The sequence below is a fragment of a genome, unplaced genomic scaffold (assembly GCF_019419815.1).
Source record: "Pyrus x bretschneideri cultivar Hongxiangsu unplaced genomic scaffold, Pyrus_bretschneideri_v1 Contig48, whole genome shotgun sequence".
In the NCBI taxonomy this organism is placed as follows: Eukaryota; Viridiplantae; Streptophyta; class Magnoliopsida; order Rosales; family Rosaceae; genus Pyrus; species Pyrus x bretschneideri.
Genome location: NW_025999785.1, coordinates 1,927,219 through 1,942,742, shown reverse-complemented (window position 1 = coordinate 1,942,742; position 15,524 = coordinate 1,927,219). Strand labels below are relative to the sequence as shown.

The following is a 15,524-nucleotide window of genomic DNA, read 5'->3' as shown; positions in this document are numbered from 1 at the left end:
TTGTCGATTTTAATGCATGACTTTGAAATTATCGATTTTCAATACGTCAGAGATATTTAATTGAAAAACTAAAACATTGTTAAAAATTCTGAAATTGTCGATTTCGTGAATGAATATGAAATTGTCAATTCAATGAATGACATTTGACTCTATTGTGTGACATGTGGCACCATCTACTCCATTGATGAGGGATATTCTTTTCAATAATGCGATAGGAGTTGTTTCGAGCAAACTCTTATCGCATTCATAATGAAAATATTAGTTGTTACTAGAATCCTCGATTTGGTCAATATATATGGACAAATATATTAAACAATCTTCAATTTGATTGATTTGTTAAAAAGAAATTTTTTTTTAATTACTAGAGATATTGTACACTAATCTACACTAAGAAAATAAGGAGAGGTTGAACTTGGAACACAGTGTTTAAGAGATTTTTCAGTTTTCACGTACTTATTCGATTGTTCCTTCTTGTAGTTAACTTTCACTGGTTCCCTTCCTCTTTTAATATTGTTCATGTTTCCTGAAGTTTTTGAACCCTTGGACTTCGCAGGACCAGACTTGGACATCTTAACATCAGCAGCAACTCCCACCTTTGGTGCCGGATTTGAGGCTGCCTTTCCGTTATTAAATCGTGCGGAGGATGGTTTTCCAGTGCCACCATTGCTTTGTGGGGCTGCATTTGAAGTACCCTGACTTTTAGGTTCTTTTTGGTTTGGAAGTTGATATTCCAGGCAGATTCTGGATGAGCACCCTGAGATTGAATACCCAAATCTTGAGCAACAAAGGCTCTTCTGCATTTTTGACAACGCAACAATCGATTTGCAAAGTCTTTTAAGTATTGGTATTTTGTCTTACAAGAAGGACAACGTGTCCAGAATGTGTGATGCAGAATGCATCTCCTAATTCTATTTGGATTAGCTTTCCTTTTATTAGTTTTCCTATTTTAGTTAAGAATTCCCTGTTGTTAAAGGATTTCTTATTAGTTAAATTGCTTTCCTAATGTTTCAAAGTTTGTCTCTATAAATAGAGCAGATTGTAATCTTTTAATTGAACTTTGATGAATGAAAAAATCTCCTTACTAGAACTCCCTGATTTCTTTCCCTTTCCTTTCGTCTCTTCGACCCCTAATTCGTCTCCTCGATCTTTTACTTCCTCTCGGTCCCATCACACCCTTGCTCACCCTAATACTACCGCAGTTCTACATCAATTTGGTAATCAGAGCCTACAATCCCTTTCGTTGGCGTTTGATCCCTGCCATGGCACCCCAAACCGTGGCCAACCTTGCAGAACAATGTCATACGTTCCAAAACAAAGTCACGGACGATATCGCGGGCATAGAAACCCAACTCTCTAAACTCAGCACTGACCTCAAAGAAGAATTGGTACAGGCTCACGTCCATCGTTCAACGACGGACCTTGCCATCACTAAACTTCAAAACTCCGTTCAGTTACTTATCAACCACTTTCAGGTTGAACACGCTGCAACTTCGTCTTCCTCCACCGTGATCCCAAGCTCGTCTACGCCACCACCAACAAGTGGCCTTTTGCCCACTCCACCGGTGGATCCTAAATTAAAGGCAGTGTCCTACGAAATGCCGCTTAACTCCACTGGGTCTATGCCGCCACGCCATTATAACCAACATACAATAGGTCCTCCTCCAGTGACTCCTCAGGCTCTAAACCTACCACCCGCTCCACATGATCAGTACCCTCATCCCCCTCGCCAGTTTGACAACGAGATCATCCGCCACATCAAACCTATCGCTCCTACTTTTGATGGTCGTGGGGATCCTACGATGTTTCTTGATTGGATCCAAGGCCTGGAAGATTATTTTGCTTGGTATGATTTGACGGATGCTTATAAACTACGCATTGGTAAGATGTCATTACAGGGAGCCGCTAGACAATATTGGAATTCCGTGGAGGAGCAACTATACCAACTGGGACAACAGCCTGTGACTCTTTGGGACGAGATGAAATTCAAGCTTCGCGAACAATATCTTCCTACATTTTATCGCCATCAATTGTATGATCAGTTATGGACCCTTTCACAAGGAAGTTTTACCGTTACAGAATTCCACGCTCGTTTTATTGAACACAAAATACGTGCGGGGCTTCGTGAAGAACCCGACATCACCATGTCTCGTTTTATTCATGGTCTTCGTGACGATATCAAGCGTGAAGTCCGTCGGTTCCGTCCGTATACTTTGGAAGATGCATATTGCCATGCATTGGAAGCTGAAATCTTTTTGCGCCCACAACGTAGGTACACCGGGACTCCCGGGTATCCTTCCACTTCTGCTCCAAACCGCAGTAATCCAAGTTCCAAATATGGCATCACTGGTCCACCTGCTCCCACGGTACCTGCCATAGAGAAGGGACCAGCCCCATCCACGGCTACTCACCTCGAATGCTATCGTTGCCATGCTAAGGGCCACATCGCCTCCCGTTGCCCCCACAGAACTTTAAATATTAGCTCCAACACTGAGGACCCTCGTGTGGATGAGTATGTGGAGCCCCTTGAACCTATTTATGATCCCGACCTTGATAATTGTTGTGAGGAAGAAGCATTGCAACAACTAAGTGTTATGCGTTGTATTTATTCAGCATCTACACCTCCACCTCCTGATTCATGGAAACGCACAAGTATCTTCCAGACTTATGTCCCTTGTGGTACCACTCGATGCCAGCTAGTTATTGATGGGGGAAGTACGCTGAATGTTATTTCGAAAGCTGCCGTCGATCGTCTTCACCTTCAGGCCGAACCACATCCCCATCCTTTTCAAGTCGGCTGGGTAGATAAAACTAGGTTACCTGTTACTGAAAGATGTCTTGTTCCTCTTCAATTGGGTCCCTGTCACGAGAAACTTTATTGTGATATCCTACCTATGAGTGTTGCACATGTACTACTAGGCCGGCCTTGGCTTTATGACCGTAACGTCAAAAGTTGCGGCCGAGAGAACACCTATACTTTCCAACATGAAGGGAAAAACATAACCCTCAAGCCTTCCAATCCAGCCATCAAACCAATTAAGGAGGTTCAACCGACACTGCCCTTAAACGGGAAGGCTTCGGAGCATCGTTTAAGTATCTTATCACTTGTAGATTTTACACAGGAACTACAAGACACGGGGGTGGTCTTTGCTCTCTTGCTTAAACCGGTCTCTAAATGTACCCCCACTCCATTTGCCGAACCCATACGGCAGCTACTCACGGAATTCTCTGATGTTATACCTGAGGACTTACCAGATGAACTACCTCCAGCACGAGAGATTCAGCATGCCATCGACCTTGTTCCTGGTTCACAACTTCCTAACCTTCCCCATTATCGTATGAACCCACCTGAGCGAGCGGAATTAAATCGACAAATCCAGGGGTTGCTGGCTAAGGGTTTTATTCGTCATAGTTTAAGTCCTTGTGCTGTTCCAGTTCTCCTTACACCAAAAAAAGATGGCTCCTGGCGAATGTGTGTGGATAGTCGTGCCATAAATAAAATTACAGTTAAGTATCGTTTCCCGATACCGCGACTTGAGGATATGTTGGATGATTTGGCTGGTTCCCAATGGTTTTCTAAGATAGATCTTCGCAGTGGTTACCATCAAATCCGAATTCGTGAAGGAGATGAGTGGAAAACCGCGTTTAAAACCCCTGATGGTTTATATGAGTGGCTTGTTATGCCCTTTGGCATGTCCAATGCACCTAGCACGTTTATGAGGGTGATGACTCATGTGTTACGGCCCTATATTGGCAAATTTCTGGTGGTTTATTTTGATGACATCCTCGTATACAGCCACTCTAGAGAAGAACATCTCAAACATCTTCACTCACTATTCTTTACATTACGAGCGGAAAAACTGTATGCTAACTTACCCAAATGTTCGTTTCTTCAACCGCAAGTTCTATTTTTGGGGTTCAATATTTCTGCAGCTGGGGTTAGCACCGATCCCACTAAAGTGGAGGCTATTACCCGTTGGCCAACACCTACGACATTAACAGAGGCACGCAGCTTTCATGGTCTCGCCTCTTTTTATCGCCGATTTATTCCCGGGTTCAGTACTATTATGGCACCAATAACTGATTGCATGAAACAAGGAGCGTTTCTTTGGAACCCTGCAGCTACCACGACCTTTACAATTTTGAAGCAAAAGATGAGTCAAGCACCTGTTCTTCGACATCCTGATTTGACTAAAGTCTTTGAAGTGGCATGCGACGCTTCCGGAGTCGGAATTGGTGGCGTGCTTAGCCAAGAAGGACATCCAGTAGCCTACTTTAGTGAGAAACTTAATGCAGCAAAGCAACGTTATTCTACTTATGACAAGGAGTTTTATGCTGTGGTACAGGCCCTTCGGTATTGGCAATATTACCTATTGCCAAACGAATTTGTGCTATATTCCGATCATCAAGCTTTGAAATATCTCCACTCTCAACGCACCATTAGCAGTCGACATGTCAAGTGGTCCGAATATTTACAGATCTTTACGTTTGTTTTACGACACCGTCCAGGCATTGACAATAAGGCAGCTGATGCCCTTAGTCGTGTGGCTACTATTTTGCACACAATGACAGTTGAGGTCACTGGGTTTGATCGTATTAAGGACGAGTATTCGTCGTGTCCAGATTTTGGAATTATTTTCCATGAAGTTTCCAACGGTAACCGTCGTGAGTATGTGGACTTTATCACAAGGGATGGGTTCTTGTTTCGGAAAACCCAATTATGCATTCCTCGTACTTCTCTTCGTGAATTCCTTATTTGGGAACTACATGGTGGTGGTTTGGCTGGACATTTTGGCAAAGATAAAACCATTGCCTTGGTGGAAGATCGTTTCTATTGGCCGTCGTTAAAACGTGATGTTGCTCGGCTCCTCTCACAATGCCGCACATGTCAGCTAGCTAAATCTCGCAAACGTAACACAGGTCTGTATACCCCTCTACCAATCCCTCATGCTCCTTGGAAGGATATTAGTATGGATTTTGTGCTTGGTTTACCTAAGACTAGTCGCGGCCATGACTCTATCTTTGTCGTAGTTGATCGCTTTTCTAAAATGGCGCATTTTCTACCTTGTGCCAAAAATACCGATGCTTCTCATGTGGCCAAATTATTTTTTAAGGACGTAGTTCGTTTGCATGGCCTCCCTGTCTCTATTGTTTCTGATCATGATGTCAAATTTGTTAGTTATTTTTGGAAAACTTTGTGGAAGCTTTTCGGGACTACTTTGAAGTTTTCCTCCGCTTTCCATCCCCAAACGGATGGACAAACGGAGGTGGTTAATCGCAGTCTTGGAAATTTACTTCGCTGTTTAGTTGGGGACAAGCCTGGTAATTGGGATCTCTTGTTGCCTGTGGCTGAGTTTGCTTATAACAACTCAGTTAATCGAAGCACCGGTAAAAGTCCTTTTGAGGTTGTTCACGAGTTTTCTCCCCGATCACCTGTGGATCTAGTTGCTCTTCCTATGGCTGCCCGCGCCTCCGACTCTGCTACGTCATTTGCTGAACATATTAGACAACTGCATGATGACGTCCGTCGGCAAATAGCTATGCACACCGACAGTTATCAACTGGCAGCTAATGCTCATCGTCGTCACCAGGAGTTTCAGCAGGGGGATTTTGTTATGGTGCGGATCTGTCCTGAGCGTTTTCCTAAGCAATCTTTTAAAAAGCTTCATGCTCGTTCGATGGGTCCTTATCGTGTCCTTAGGAAGCTTGGGTCCAATGCTTATTTGATTGAGTTACCTGACACGATGCAGATCAGTCCCATTTTTAATGTTTCTGACTTATCTCCTTATCGGGGAACCTTTTCTCCACCTCTGTCGATGGATGTTACTCAGAGTTCCATTCCTCCTATGGCACCACGACTTCCGTCCACTATTTCTGCCCCTACAGAGCAGATTGCTGATGTTTTGGATCATGAAGTTGTGACTTCGTCTACTGGAGGATTGACCCGTTATCTGGTTCGTTGGGTGGGAAAGCCTGCTACTGAGGATACTTGGATTACAGAAGCTGAATTTCGCGAGTTGGATTCCAGTCTTTTGCACCATTATCAGGATGCTCTTAAGGATCTTGATTTGGCAGCATCCCGTCCTCCTATCATCCATACTTACAAACGTCGTCGTTGTCCTTAATATTGGCTTACTCGCCTGTGTCGAGTTCTTTTCAGTAGGGGAGAATGATGCAGAATGCATCTCCTAATTCTATTTGGATTAGCTTTCCTTTTATTAGTTTTCCTATTTTAGTTAAGAATTCCCTGTTGTTAAAGGATTTCTTATTAGTTAAATTGCTTTCCTAATGTTTCAAAGTTTGTCTCTATAAATAGAGCAGATTGTAATCTTTTAATTGAACTTTGATGAATGAAAAAATCTCCTTACTAGAACTCCCTGATTTCTTTCCCTTTCCTTTCGTCTCTTCGACCCCTAATTCGTCTCCTCGATCTTTTACTTCCTCTCGGTCCCATCACACCCTTGCTCACCCTAATACTACCGCAGTTCTACATCAATGTGTCTGGTGGGAACCGTGACTGAGGAGTATTGTTTTGTTTCCTGACAAATAAGTTTCCATTTGTCGGTTGAGCTGATGGTGAAGAACCAGTTTTCACTTGAGCTCTACGCTTCATGTAATACGTAGAGCGCTTTGCTTGGTCTGCCATCACGCTTACTGCTTCCCCGATCAACTTAAAAGCAGCCTCCGCACCAGCAGACTTATTCTTATCAGGATGAAGTAACAAGGCCAGCTTCCCGTATTGTTTCTTGATGGTTACGTTACATCATCAGCGTCCGATTTTTTTATCTGAAGAATTATATACCATTCCATTTCAAATCCACCTATTTTGTTCTCCGTTGAACGGTGAACTTCACAGACTGTAAGTAATTTATCAATGCTCTCAAGCCCAGGGAAGAGTCGTTGTGCCTTTTGAGCCATCTTCCTTGCTCCTGTGAAATCATTGTTTTGGCATTTTTACATCGGATAGTTGCAGTGCCTTAAACGCTTCCTCTTTGTTGCACTCCATGACTGATTTAGAATCAAAACAAATACAATCTATGAGGACAAATACAATCTATGAGGACACAATCTATGAGGACCAAAGCAGCAAATATAATATTAATGGAGAAAAATGGAAACTCCCCAGATTTTCAAAGAAACAGAAGCCTAAAGTGAACCCCAAAAGCATAATTTTTGTCCCATAAAGCATCCAAGCCTCCCTTCTAAAATCTTCTTAATTTACCATCCCAAAATCACTGTGCCTTTCACAAAAAAAAGAGCTCACAAAACCAACGGAAACAACCCTAAGCACAACGAAATACAGACAATGAAGAAACAACTGGTCTTTGGGAGAAAGACAAACGTTAGGTCTTCTCCTTTCACTCGAGTTACAAGTGTTTAGCCTTTTAAAATCACAGAAAATGGCTGGAGCAAAGAAATGTCCCTATATTCCTCCTATCGACACTAGAGGTTGCTAGGGTTTCCGCTGAGAGAGAGAGAGCTTACTGGTGATTGTAGATTGCTAGGGTTTCCGCTGAGAGAGAGGCAGCGAATGTGAGAGGAACATTTGGAGGCAGAGCGCGTTAGAGTGAGTAGACTTCATATGGTAGGAAAGAATTCTTCATATGGTAGGAAAGAATTCTTTCCTACCATATGAAGTCTACTCACTCTAACGCGCTCTGCCTCCAAATGTTCCTCTCACATTCGCTTCGTCTCACATTGTACAATATGAAGTCTACCATATGAACATTTGGAGGCAAAGCGTGTTAGAGTGAGTGGACTTCATATGGTAGAGTGAGTAGACTTCATATTGTACAATGGCATGTAATGTTTCTTCTCGTGTTTCAAAACTTTCAAGCACACTAAAAATTTTCTCGTAATGTAAAGAGGAAGATTCCCACACTAGTATCTTCATATAATCCTCCACATGAAGAGAACTGCAATCACATATTCTAACACAGCGGAGAGAGAGGGTGTGTACTGGTGAGGTGGGGGGGGGGGGGGGGTGTCAGTGGGGAGGAGTCTCGAGTTTTCCATGAAATTCCATTTTTGGGTTTCATTCTCCTTAAGTAAATGAATAGTTATAAATATAAAATATTTACGTAAATAGAAAATACGTGGACAAGGTGATGCTCTCAAGAGGTGGAAGCGGTATTTACCCTTTTTTATAAATACGTACATTCATCTATGATGCACATATTTAGAGTTGGGTAATGTTAAGAAGACCAACTATTTAAATTAAATTTTGTAAATCATATGATGTGGTAGTTTATATGGGCTCGTTTATGTATTTTTTGCAGGTAGCATTTTAAATTCTTTTTTATAATACACTTGCATTTTTAATAAGGATTGGTTCCAAAAACACTCTCATCAATAATGCTTTAAGTCATTTTAAAAGTGCTTCCACACAAATCTAGCTTATATATACATGTTTTCTATTTCCTTTGCAACACTACCATAAAAAAATGTTTGATGCTTTTTTATTTTCTTCCATAAAATCATGAAAAGTGTGTTCTTTGACTCAAATTTCTTGCCTACCAAAGTCATGTAGATTGCAATAAGAGTTATCTCTTTTGCATTTTTGTGCCTATATATATGAAGCTAATAGACTTTGTGCTTATTTACTGTCTCTCTTTTTGCATTTCATTGCTCTTAGAAAGGTTTGTGCTTTGTTTCCCTTTTCCTTTTTCTATTTTCTCCTTTTAATTTGTTTGTCTTGCTCATTTTTTTGCTTAATTCCTTTAAATATTTTTTTTCTTTCTTCTTTTGCATTGTTTAATTAACAATATATTATAATTGTGAGAACTGTGAGTTCATAGCTAACATCACGGAACACTTCACCAACCACAATGGACTCAAGCATGTCAATGTGGAAAATTATAGGTCTATATTCGAACAACTTTTTTATTTCAAGGTGGGATAGTAGCATATGCCTATGTCTCACACAAAAAAGAATAGGAAAAGTTGTGCGGCAGTAATTTGTACTACATGGAATATGAGCACAAAGGTAGCAGTTGTGCTCCTTGTCAGATTCCATGTAATACATATTATAGCAGTTATTGAAGAACTTTCCTCCTTTTTTGTGTGAGACAAGGGCATTTGCTACTATCCCATCTTTAAAATTAAAAAGTTGTTTGCATACGTAGCACATGTATTTTTCTACGCTTTAGTCCGTAGTGCTTAGTTAAGTCTTCCTGGGTGGTAGCTATGAGGTCACATTTTTTGCAATTAAAATATATTTATAATTCAACATTGCAAAAGTTTAAAAAAATTAAAAGAAATTAAGCAAGACAAACAAATTGAAAAGAAAAAATAGAAAAAAGAAAAATGTAAAAGAGCATAAACCATTTTAACCAGCGCAATGAAATGAAAAAAGAAAATATGTAGACAGCAATAAGCACCGAGTCTATTACGTTATAAAGTCAACCTAAGACTAAGCATTTTGGTGGGAAAAATTGGCAGTGACTAAATCCAAATGCAAAAGAGCTAGATGACTCTTATTGCAATATGCATGATTTTGGGAAGTAAGAAATATATATGGTTTCCGTTGCATTGCATGAACAAATTATGAATTTGTATTTTTTGCAATTAAAATACATTTATAATTTGTTCATGCAGTGAAACAGAGAGCATATTTCTTGCCTTCCAAAGTCATGCAGATTGCAATACAAGTCATCTAGCTCTTTTGCATTTGGATGTAGTCATATACCAATTTTCCCCACCAAAATGGTTGGCTTTATATGTATCTACCTAATAGACTTGGTGCTTATTGTTTCTCCATATTTTCTTTTTGCATTTCATTGTGCTAGTGGACATTGAAATCTCAAACAGAAGAGACCAGAATGGACTTCAAACATTCTCTAGAAGTTTTAGGGGTTTCGCTACAGAAAAAAAAATCCTTTCTTGTCGAAGGACACTTGTCGCCAAATATTTACAGTCTGGCGTAGACACGACAAGTTTCGAACTTCATGTTCACAGAAGTACTTGACATCCCATAGGCGAGATAATTGAAACTTTTATTGGTACATCCCATAGGCGAGATAATTGAAACTTTTATTGGTACAACAGGATAAGTGAATGGCTACTTGCCAAAAAGTCCAAATCGAAATGAATTAACCACAGCTGGAAAAGTTCAGGATTGATCGGGAACGAGAGACTTGAGACACGTTCCTCATGTATTTCTTGCCAACACATCCCTGATCAGATGCTTTGGTGCTGCATTAGTGAACAATGATAGAAAAGGAGCATGATAAGATAACGGTTGAAAGGGCGGGTAATATGCAGGAAGATTTTACGGAGAAAGTTACAAAATTTTTAAGCCTTTCATGTTGAACTTACCAGGTGAACCAGAGAACTTTTCAACCTGTACAAATGCTTGATTGAGGAACATTTCTGTCCCGAAAGCAACGGCTGCTCCACACTCTTGTGCTTCTTGTAAGAGTCTTGTCCATGTAGGTGTATAAATGGCATCAAACACTAAAGAATAGTTCTTCAAAGCGTTCTGTCAAAAGGAGCAAAGATATGTCAAACAATAAAGAGATTTGTGCGACAATCTTAATCATAATGTGCCGCTACATAATGGTCACACAAATCCAAGAAAGCATAATCTTTTTATCAAATTGATCACTTCACATGTTATCCGGACAAACCTTGGATAACGGTGTTTGATCAATTCTTGGTTCCATTCCAACCGATGTGGCGTTTGCAAGAACCATTCCATCCTCTGGATGGAAAGTTTCCAATGCCGCAAGAGTAATAGCTTCTCCTCCAACTTTATTTGCAAGTGCCTTGGCTTTGTCTAGCATTCAGAAGAAAAAAAAGAAGGAATTCGCTAAGAGATAGGACGGTCAATTCAAGCTGACAAGGAGAGAATGGGAGAGAATGAATTTAATTAACCTTTACAACATGTTTCGGTTTCCATTTTTTCTTAATTTCCATCATTTTAAACATTTAACTCATTACGGATTAAGAGTTTAAGACCAATCACTTGGCTGTCAGAGTAAAAGCAGAAGATTCTCACCATACGTGCGATTGGCAACTACCACTCTTGCTCCCTTTTGTTTTCCGCCATATGCAAGTGCTGTTCCAGCAGCACCAGCTCCCATGACCACGAATAATTTACCAGCTAACGGGGAACCAGATCCATTACTTGAACCATTCAACGCTGCGCAGAAAGTTATAGCGGTTGTTCAACACTAAAATAGCTCGGTCCATATTTTTTTAAATGGTTAGTACATGAATATTCTATAGCTTGTGAAATGCAAAGCAACCTCGCAGTCCTTCCTCAATTGCTGCAGTTGCTCCTAGATAGTCAACATTGTAGCCTTTTAATCTCCCATCAGCCGGGTTCCTGATCATGCAATTAATAGCTCCTATTTCCTGTAAAATGATTTTACTGAGAAAAATACAACTGCTAGAAGGCTCAATGATCTTGCCTAGAGAAATTTAATGTCAAAATATTGAAAGGAGTCGGGATGGGATGCTATGACAAAATGTCCGAAAGATATGAAAGAAATAAGGTACCTTGGCATGTGGATCAATTTCATCGCAGCACTTCAATCCTGCCTCCTTGTGAGGAATTGTACAACTATTACATACAAAAGTTATTTCCAGAATCAAAAGTATGCTATTCTGAAGCTTGAAGCTTCTGAGATCAGATTTTACCTGTATCCAGCGAAATCCGGTGAGTTGTAGGTATCAATAAAATTTGCAACGTTATCAACCAACAAAGGCAGATAAATTCCATTGAAATTGATAGATTTGAATGCTGCATTGTAAAGAAGAGGGCAATTGCTGTGACGAATAGGATTTCCTATCACACCATGTACTTTGGTATCGGCTCCTATAAGTCTGAAATTGTATAAGTCCAATAGATCTCTTACGGTGGGCTGGCCAGGGGCTGATACTACTCCAGCCTCTATCGTACCAAATGTGAGGAATGCACCATACTTTGCACTAAGAACGCGTGAGATCAAACCCTTCTCGCCCATAACAAGTGCTATCATTGGGACCTAGAGTATCAGTTGAAATGTCATTCACACATTGCAGAAGCTGCCGTATAATGAGATTAACTCAAAATCAGATCAACGCGCTTGAGTCACTTACCTGAGAATGCACTAATACTTGAAATACACGTGCAGAGTCGGTGATGTCTAAGGCAGTTGTTGCGATCTTAACTATGTCAGCTCCCGTAGCTTGTATCCTTGCAACAAGATCACCTATTTCCTCAGAGGACGGAGTTTTCTCATAGTTGTGTGACGAAACAATGATTTTGACCTTTTCCGGCTTCTTCCCTTGAATGGAATTGTAGAACTCATCGGCCACCTTCAAAACAGAAAAACTCTAGTCAGTAAAATCGGAAGAAGATAAAGCTTTCTATAGAAACTTTTCAACGATACGTGAGATTCGTACCTTAAGTTCAACATCGATAAAATCCGCTCCCAATTCCATGGCTACACGCAGTGCATCTTGTCGCTGTTTGTCGTCGCCCTTATACTGTCCACCTTCCCATGATGGCCTACAAGGTAGATGATGCGTAAGAAATGTTGCAAGACTACACTTAACAGAAACACTACACTGCCAAACTGAATTCGATAAACACGAAAACATTTAAATAGCAACAAGGCCATTTTGAACATGAAGCGACTAAAACAACATAAACAAAGCAATCAATCAAACTGCTCGTAGCCCTTAATCTAACGCGTTTGCTCGGCACCGAAAAACTCATTACTTGAGACTCTCGGCAGACATTATTCGATCCCATACGCATAAAAGGCAATGCAATCGTTATCAAATTCTTAAAATCCGGGAACTGTGACTAACTAGTAATGTGAATAGATTGTATCAAACTAAGTGTGTGTTTGTTACATTAGACTATTTCGAATTGAACTAGCTTCAAGAACTAAAAATTGATTTGACATGAACTAAATAGTATAAGAATAATAGAGCATTTAGTTCAATTAAGAAACTAAATTATTTTTGAGATTCAAATACTTTTTAGCCATTTTCTTTCTTTCCACCTTTTCTTTTCTCTTTCTTTTTCTTTCTTTTTCTTTCCACAGTCTCTCCCTTTCTCTACCTCTCCTTTAATCAACCTTTTCACTCTCTCTCTCCTCCCTCGATATCTCCTCCCTTTCTCTACCTTTCCTTTTCTCCACCTTCTCACTCTCTCTCTCCTCCCTCGATTTTGCGTCTTTCATCACCATTTTCTTTTCTTTTCCTTTTCTTTTCTTTTTTTTGTTGGTGAACTTCTTTTGCTTTTCTTTATGATTCCCCTAAACTATTGCTGCCACTTCAAATCCCAAGGCAAGTTAAAATTGTGCAAAAGTCTTCGTCCTTTCGGGATCCATCGCCATGGACTTCGCCGCCGCTCTCTATTTCTCGCGCCTTCTCTGATTTTTTTCGAAATTTTTTGAGAAAAAAAGAAGAATTTTTGTATTGGATTATTGTTGTTGTTATTGTTTTACTTTTTTTTTTATTTCAAATTTTGGGAGTTGAAGTATGAGATTGAGGCGGTGGGTGGGGCTGGGTTTCAGATCTGGGCATGGGTGGTCAGATGAAGTTGCAGAGAAGTATGCTTGCAGACGACGCAGCATGCAAACGACGCAGGTTTGGAGACGGAATTAGTAATCTCATACGTTTCTCCGGGGGGTCCCACTAAGATCACCTAGCAAAGGACTTATTTGACACGAATCCGACTTAGTTTCATTAAAGTTAGTCCTTTTTCGCACAAAACAAGGACTAGTAATCCCAGCTAGTGAAGACTAGTGGGGGCAAACAAGCCTGCCCTATGTGATAAACCAATATATTCAACAATTACCTGTAAGTGACAAGGGTGGGCAAGGGACTTTGGTTAATCAACGCGCCGAGATCTTGTCTTGGATTGAAGTTCTTCAAGAAATCCACCCGAATTTCAACGAGATCAGCGCCAACTTCCTTTGCCTTCCCCATTTGGACCAGCATCTGATCAACTGATTCCGCCATCACCGGCGCACATATCAGTGTCGAATTTCTTCGACTTCCATCCATGATATGAAGATCCGAAGCAGCCAACTGAAATCTCACCAAACAAATCAAACAAAAATGAGTATACAATTCAAAGCAGGAAAGTAAAATCAAGCTTAAACACCTACTTACTAAATTTCTTCCCCTGAATTTTCTTCGAAAACAGGGGAGAAGAACCAAATGGCATCAGATTTTTCATACATTTGAAGCAAAAATGAACTGAATTTTTTGGTTAGCAATGAAAACAAATAAAAAGTTAAAAACCCACTAAACCCAATACCCCAAATCTTCTGTTTCATTTTCCCTTTCCCTCCATTTTCTCAGCAACCAAACAAAAGGGTCGGATTATTTACCAGTTCGGTCCCCAGAAAACCAAGAATCAAACAAGTAGCATTCAAATCCGAAAAATACTAATCACGATCCTCAGTGCCTCTTAACAACAAAACAGAACACGGAGAGGGAGAGAGAGGGAGATAAAACAGAGTAGAGAGAGAACTTGGGTGCAGAAAGAGAAAGATTACCGGAAGGGTGTCGAGCGTCATTGTCGGTCGATTGCGTGAAGCTTGGAGGTTCAAAGCTGGCGACCAATGTCAGCAAAATAAACTCCTTTTCTATACAGACTAGCGAGAGAAAAAGAGATGAGAGAGAGAAAGTGAGGTTGGTGGTTGGGGTTAGGTGGAAATATATAGAAACAGGACAGAACAACGCTATATTTTCCGATCCTGCAAAGTAAAAAACGGAGGATTTTCAATCTGTAAATGGCAGTTAATTAATCTTCTATCAGCTTTTGCATTTGTGTTAATGAATTTTTTACCGACACAAACTAACTTTTGAAAGTTTGGAATCGGTAGTTCATCGACAGAGGGGCAGAGGAGCAAAGCAGCAACCGCGAAGGTAGTAGGTAGACGAAGCAAGTTGGAATTATCAAGCTGGCCTTCTTACTTGTCCGTCTGGGGATGGACCCTATTTGGATTTTTGCGCACTTCTGATAAGTCTTCAGATGTCTGGATTTTCTTTTAATTTTTTTTACTTTATAGTTGTCAATTCGATCTTGACTTGTTCACTTTTTTTTTATTAAGTCTACAAATTATTCCGATTTAAAGATTATTTAATTATTCATATGAATCAACAAATTGACAATCAATTATTAAAATATTATTTGTTAGCATAATTACAATCGTCGATTTGTTCGACATATATAGAAGTATGCTAGGAATATGACCCGATATATGAAGCGTCATAATATAAGGGTTAAACTATCAATTTGCCATTTGAACTATCACTCAACTTTCGATTTCCTTCCTGAACTTTTTAATTGGAAAATTAAGGACTTAAACTAATTTTTTTGGCCCATTTTCTTCCTACCATTAGTTTTTAAGAAATTTTATCCAAATTAATGTTAACTCTTATCATGTGCACACCATGTAACTCTCTTTTGTGGAGAAAAGCGTCACTTCACTAGACCTTTAAACACAAAAGCTATAGAATCACACATATTTGCATAGGTTTATATTTTAGAATGTAATGTTTTCAATTATTTTAAA

At 40.0% G+C, this 15,524-nt stretch overlaps 1 protein-coding gene across 2 annotated transcripts; it reads right to left on the bottom strand.

The window, feature by feature from the left end:
• Nucleotides 1–10,010: 10,010 nt before the first annotated feature.
• On the bottom strand, nt 10,011–14,816 carry LOC103962879 (bifunctional 3-dehydroquinate dehydratase/shikimate dehydrogenase, chloroplastic). 2 transcript variants are annotated; one of them, XM_009375654.3, is made up of 11 exons: nt 14,502–14,816; nt 13,796–14,028; nt 12,388–12,493; nt 12,082–12,300; nt 11,641–11,987; nt 11,500–11,563; nt 11,247–11,355; nt 10,997–11,140; nt 10,626–10,774; nt 10,315–10,477; nt 10,011–10,191 (listed from the first exon to the last, which is right to left on the bottom strand). In XM_009375654.3, the coding sequence occupies exons 1-11, from the start codon at nt 14,520–14,522 to the stop codon at nt 10,148–10,150; spliced, it is 1,599 nt and encodes a 532-aa protein (XP_009373929.2). In that variant the 5' UTR covers nt 14,523–14,816; the 3' UTR covers nt 10,011–10,147. The 2 variants fall into 2 exon arrangements, with proteins under 2 accessions (XP_009373929.2, XP_009373930.2); XM_009375655.3 differs by lacking the exon at nt 14,502–14,816 and adding an exon at nt 14,334–14,489.
• Nucleotides 14,817–15,524: the final 708 nt, after the last annotated feature.

Coding starts and splice junctions, on each gene's coding strand:
- LOC103962879 (XM_009375654.3), bottom strand. CDS start 14,522: ATGACGCTCGACACCCTTCCG. Junction 11,141..11,246: donor AATTGAGGAAGGACTGCGAG/GTTGCTTTGCAT, acceptor CTTTCTGCGCAG/CGTTGAATGGTTCAAGTAAT. Junction 10,192..10,314: donor AAAGTTCTCTGGTTCACCTG/GTAAGTTCAACA, acceptor TCACTAATGCAG/CACCAAAGCATCTGATCAGG.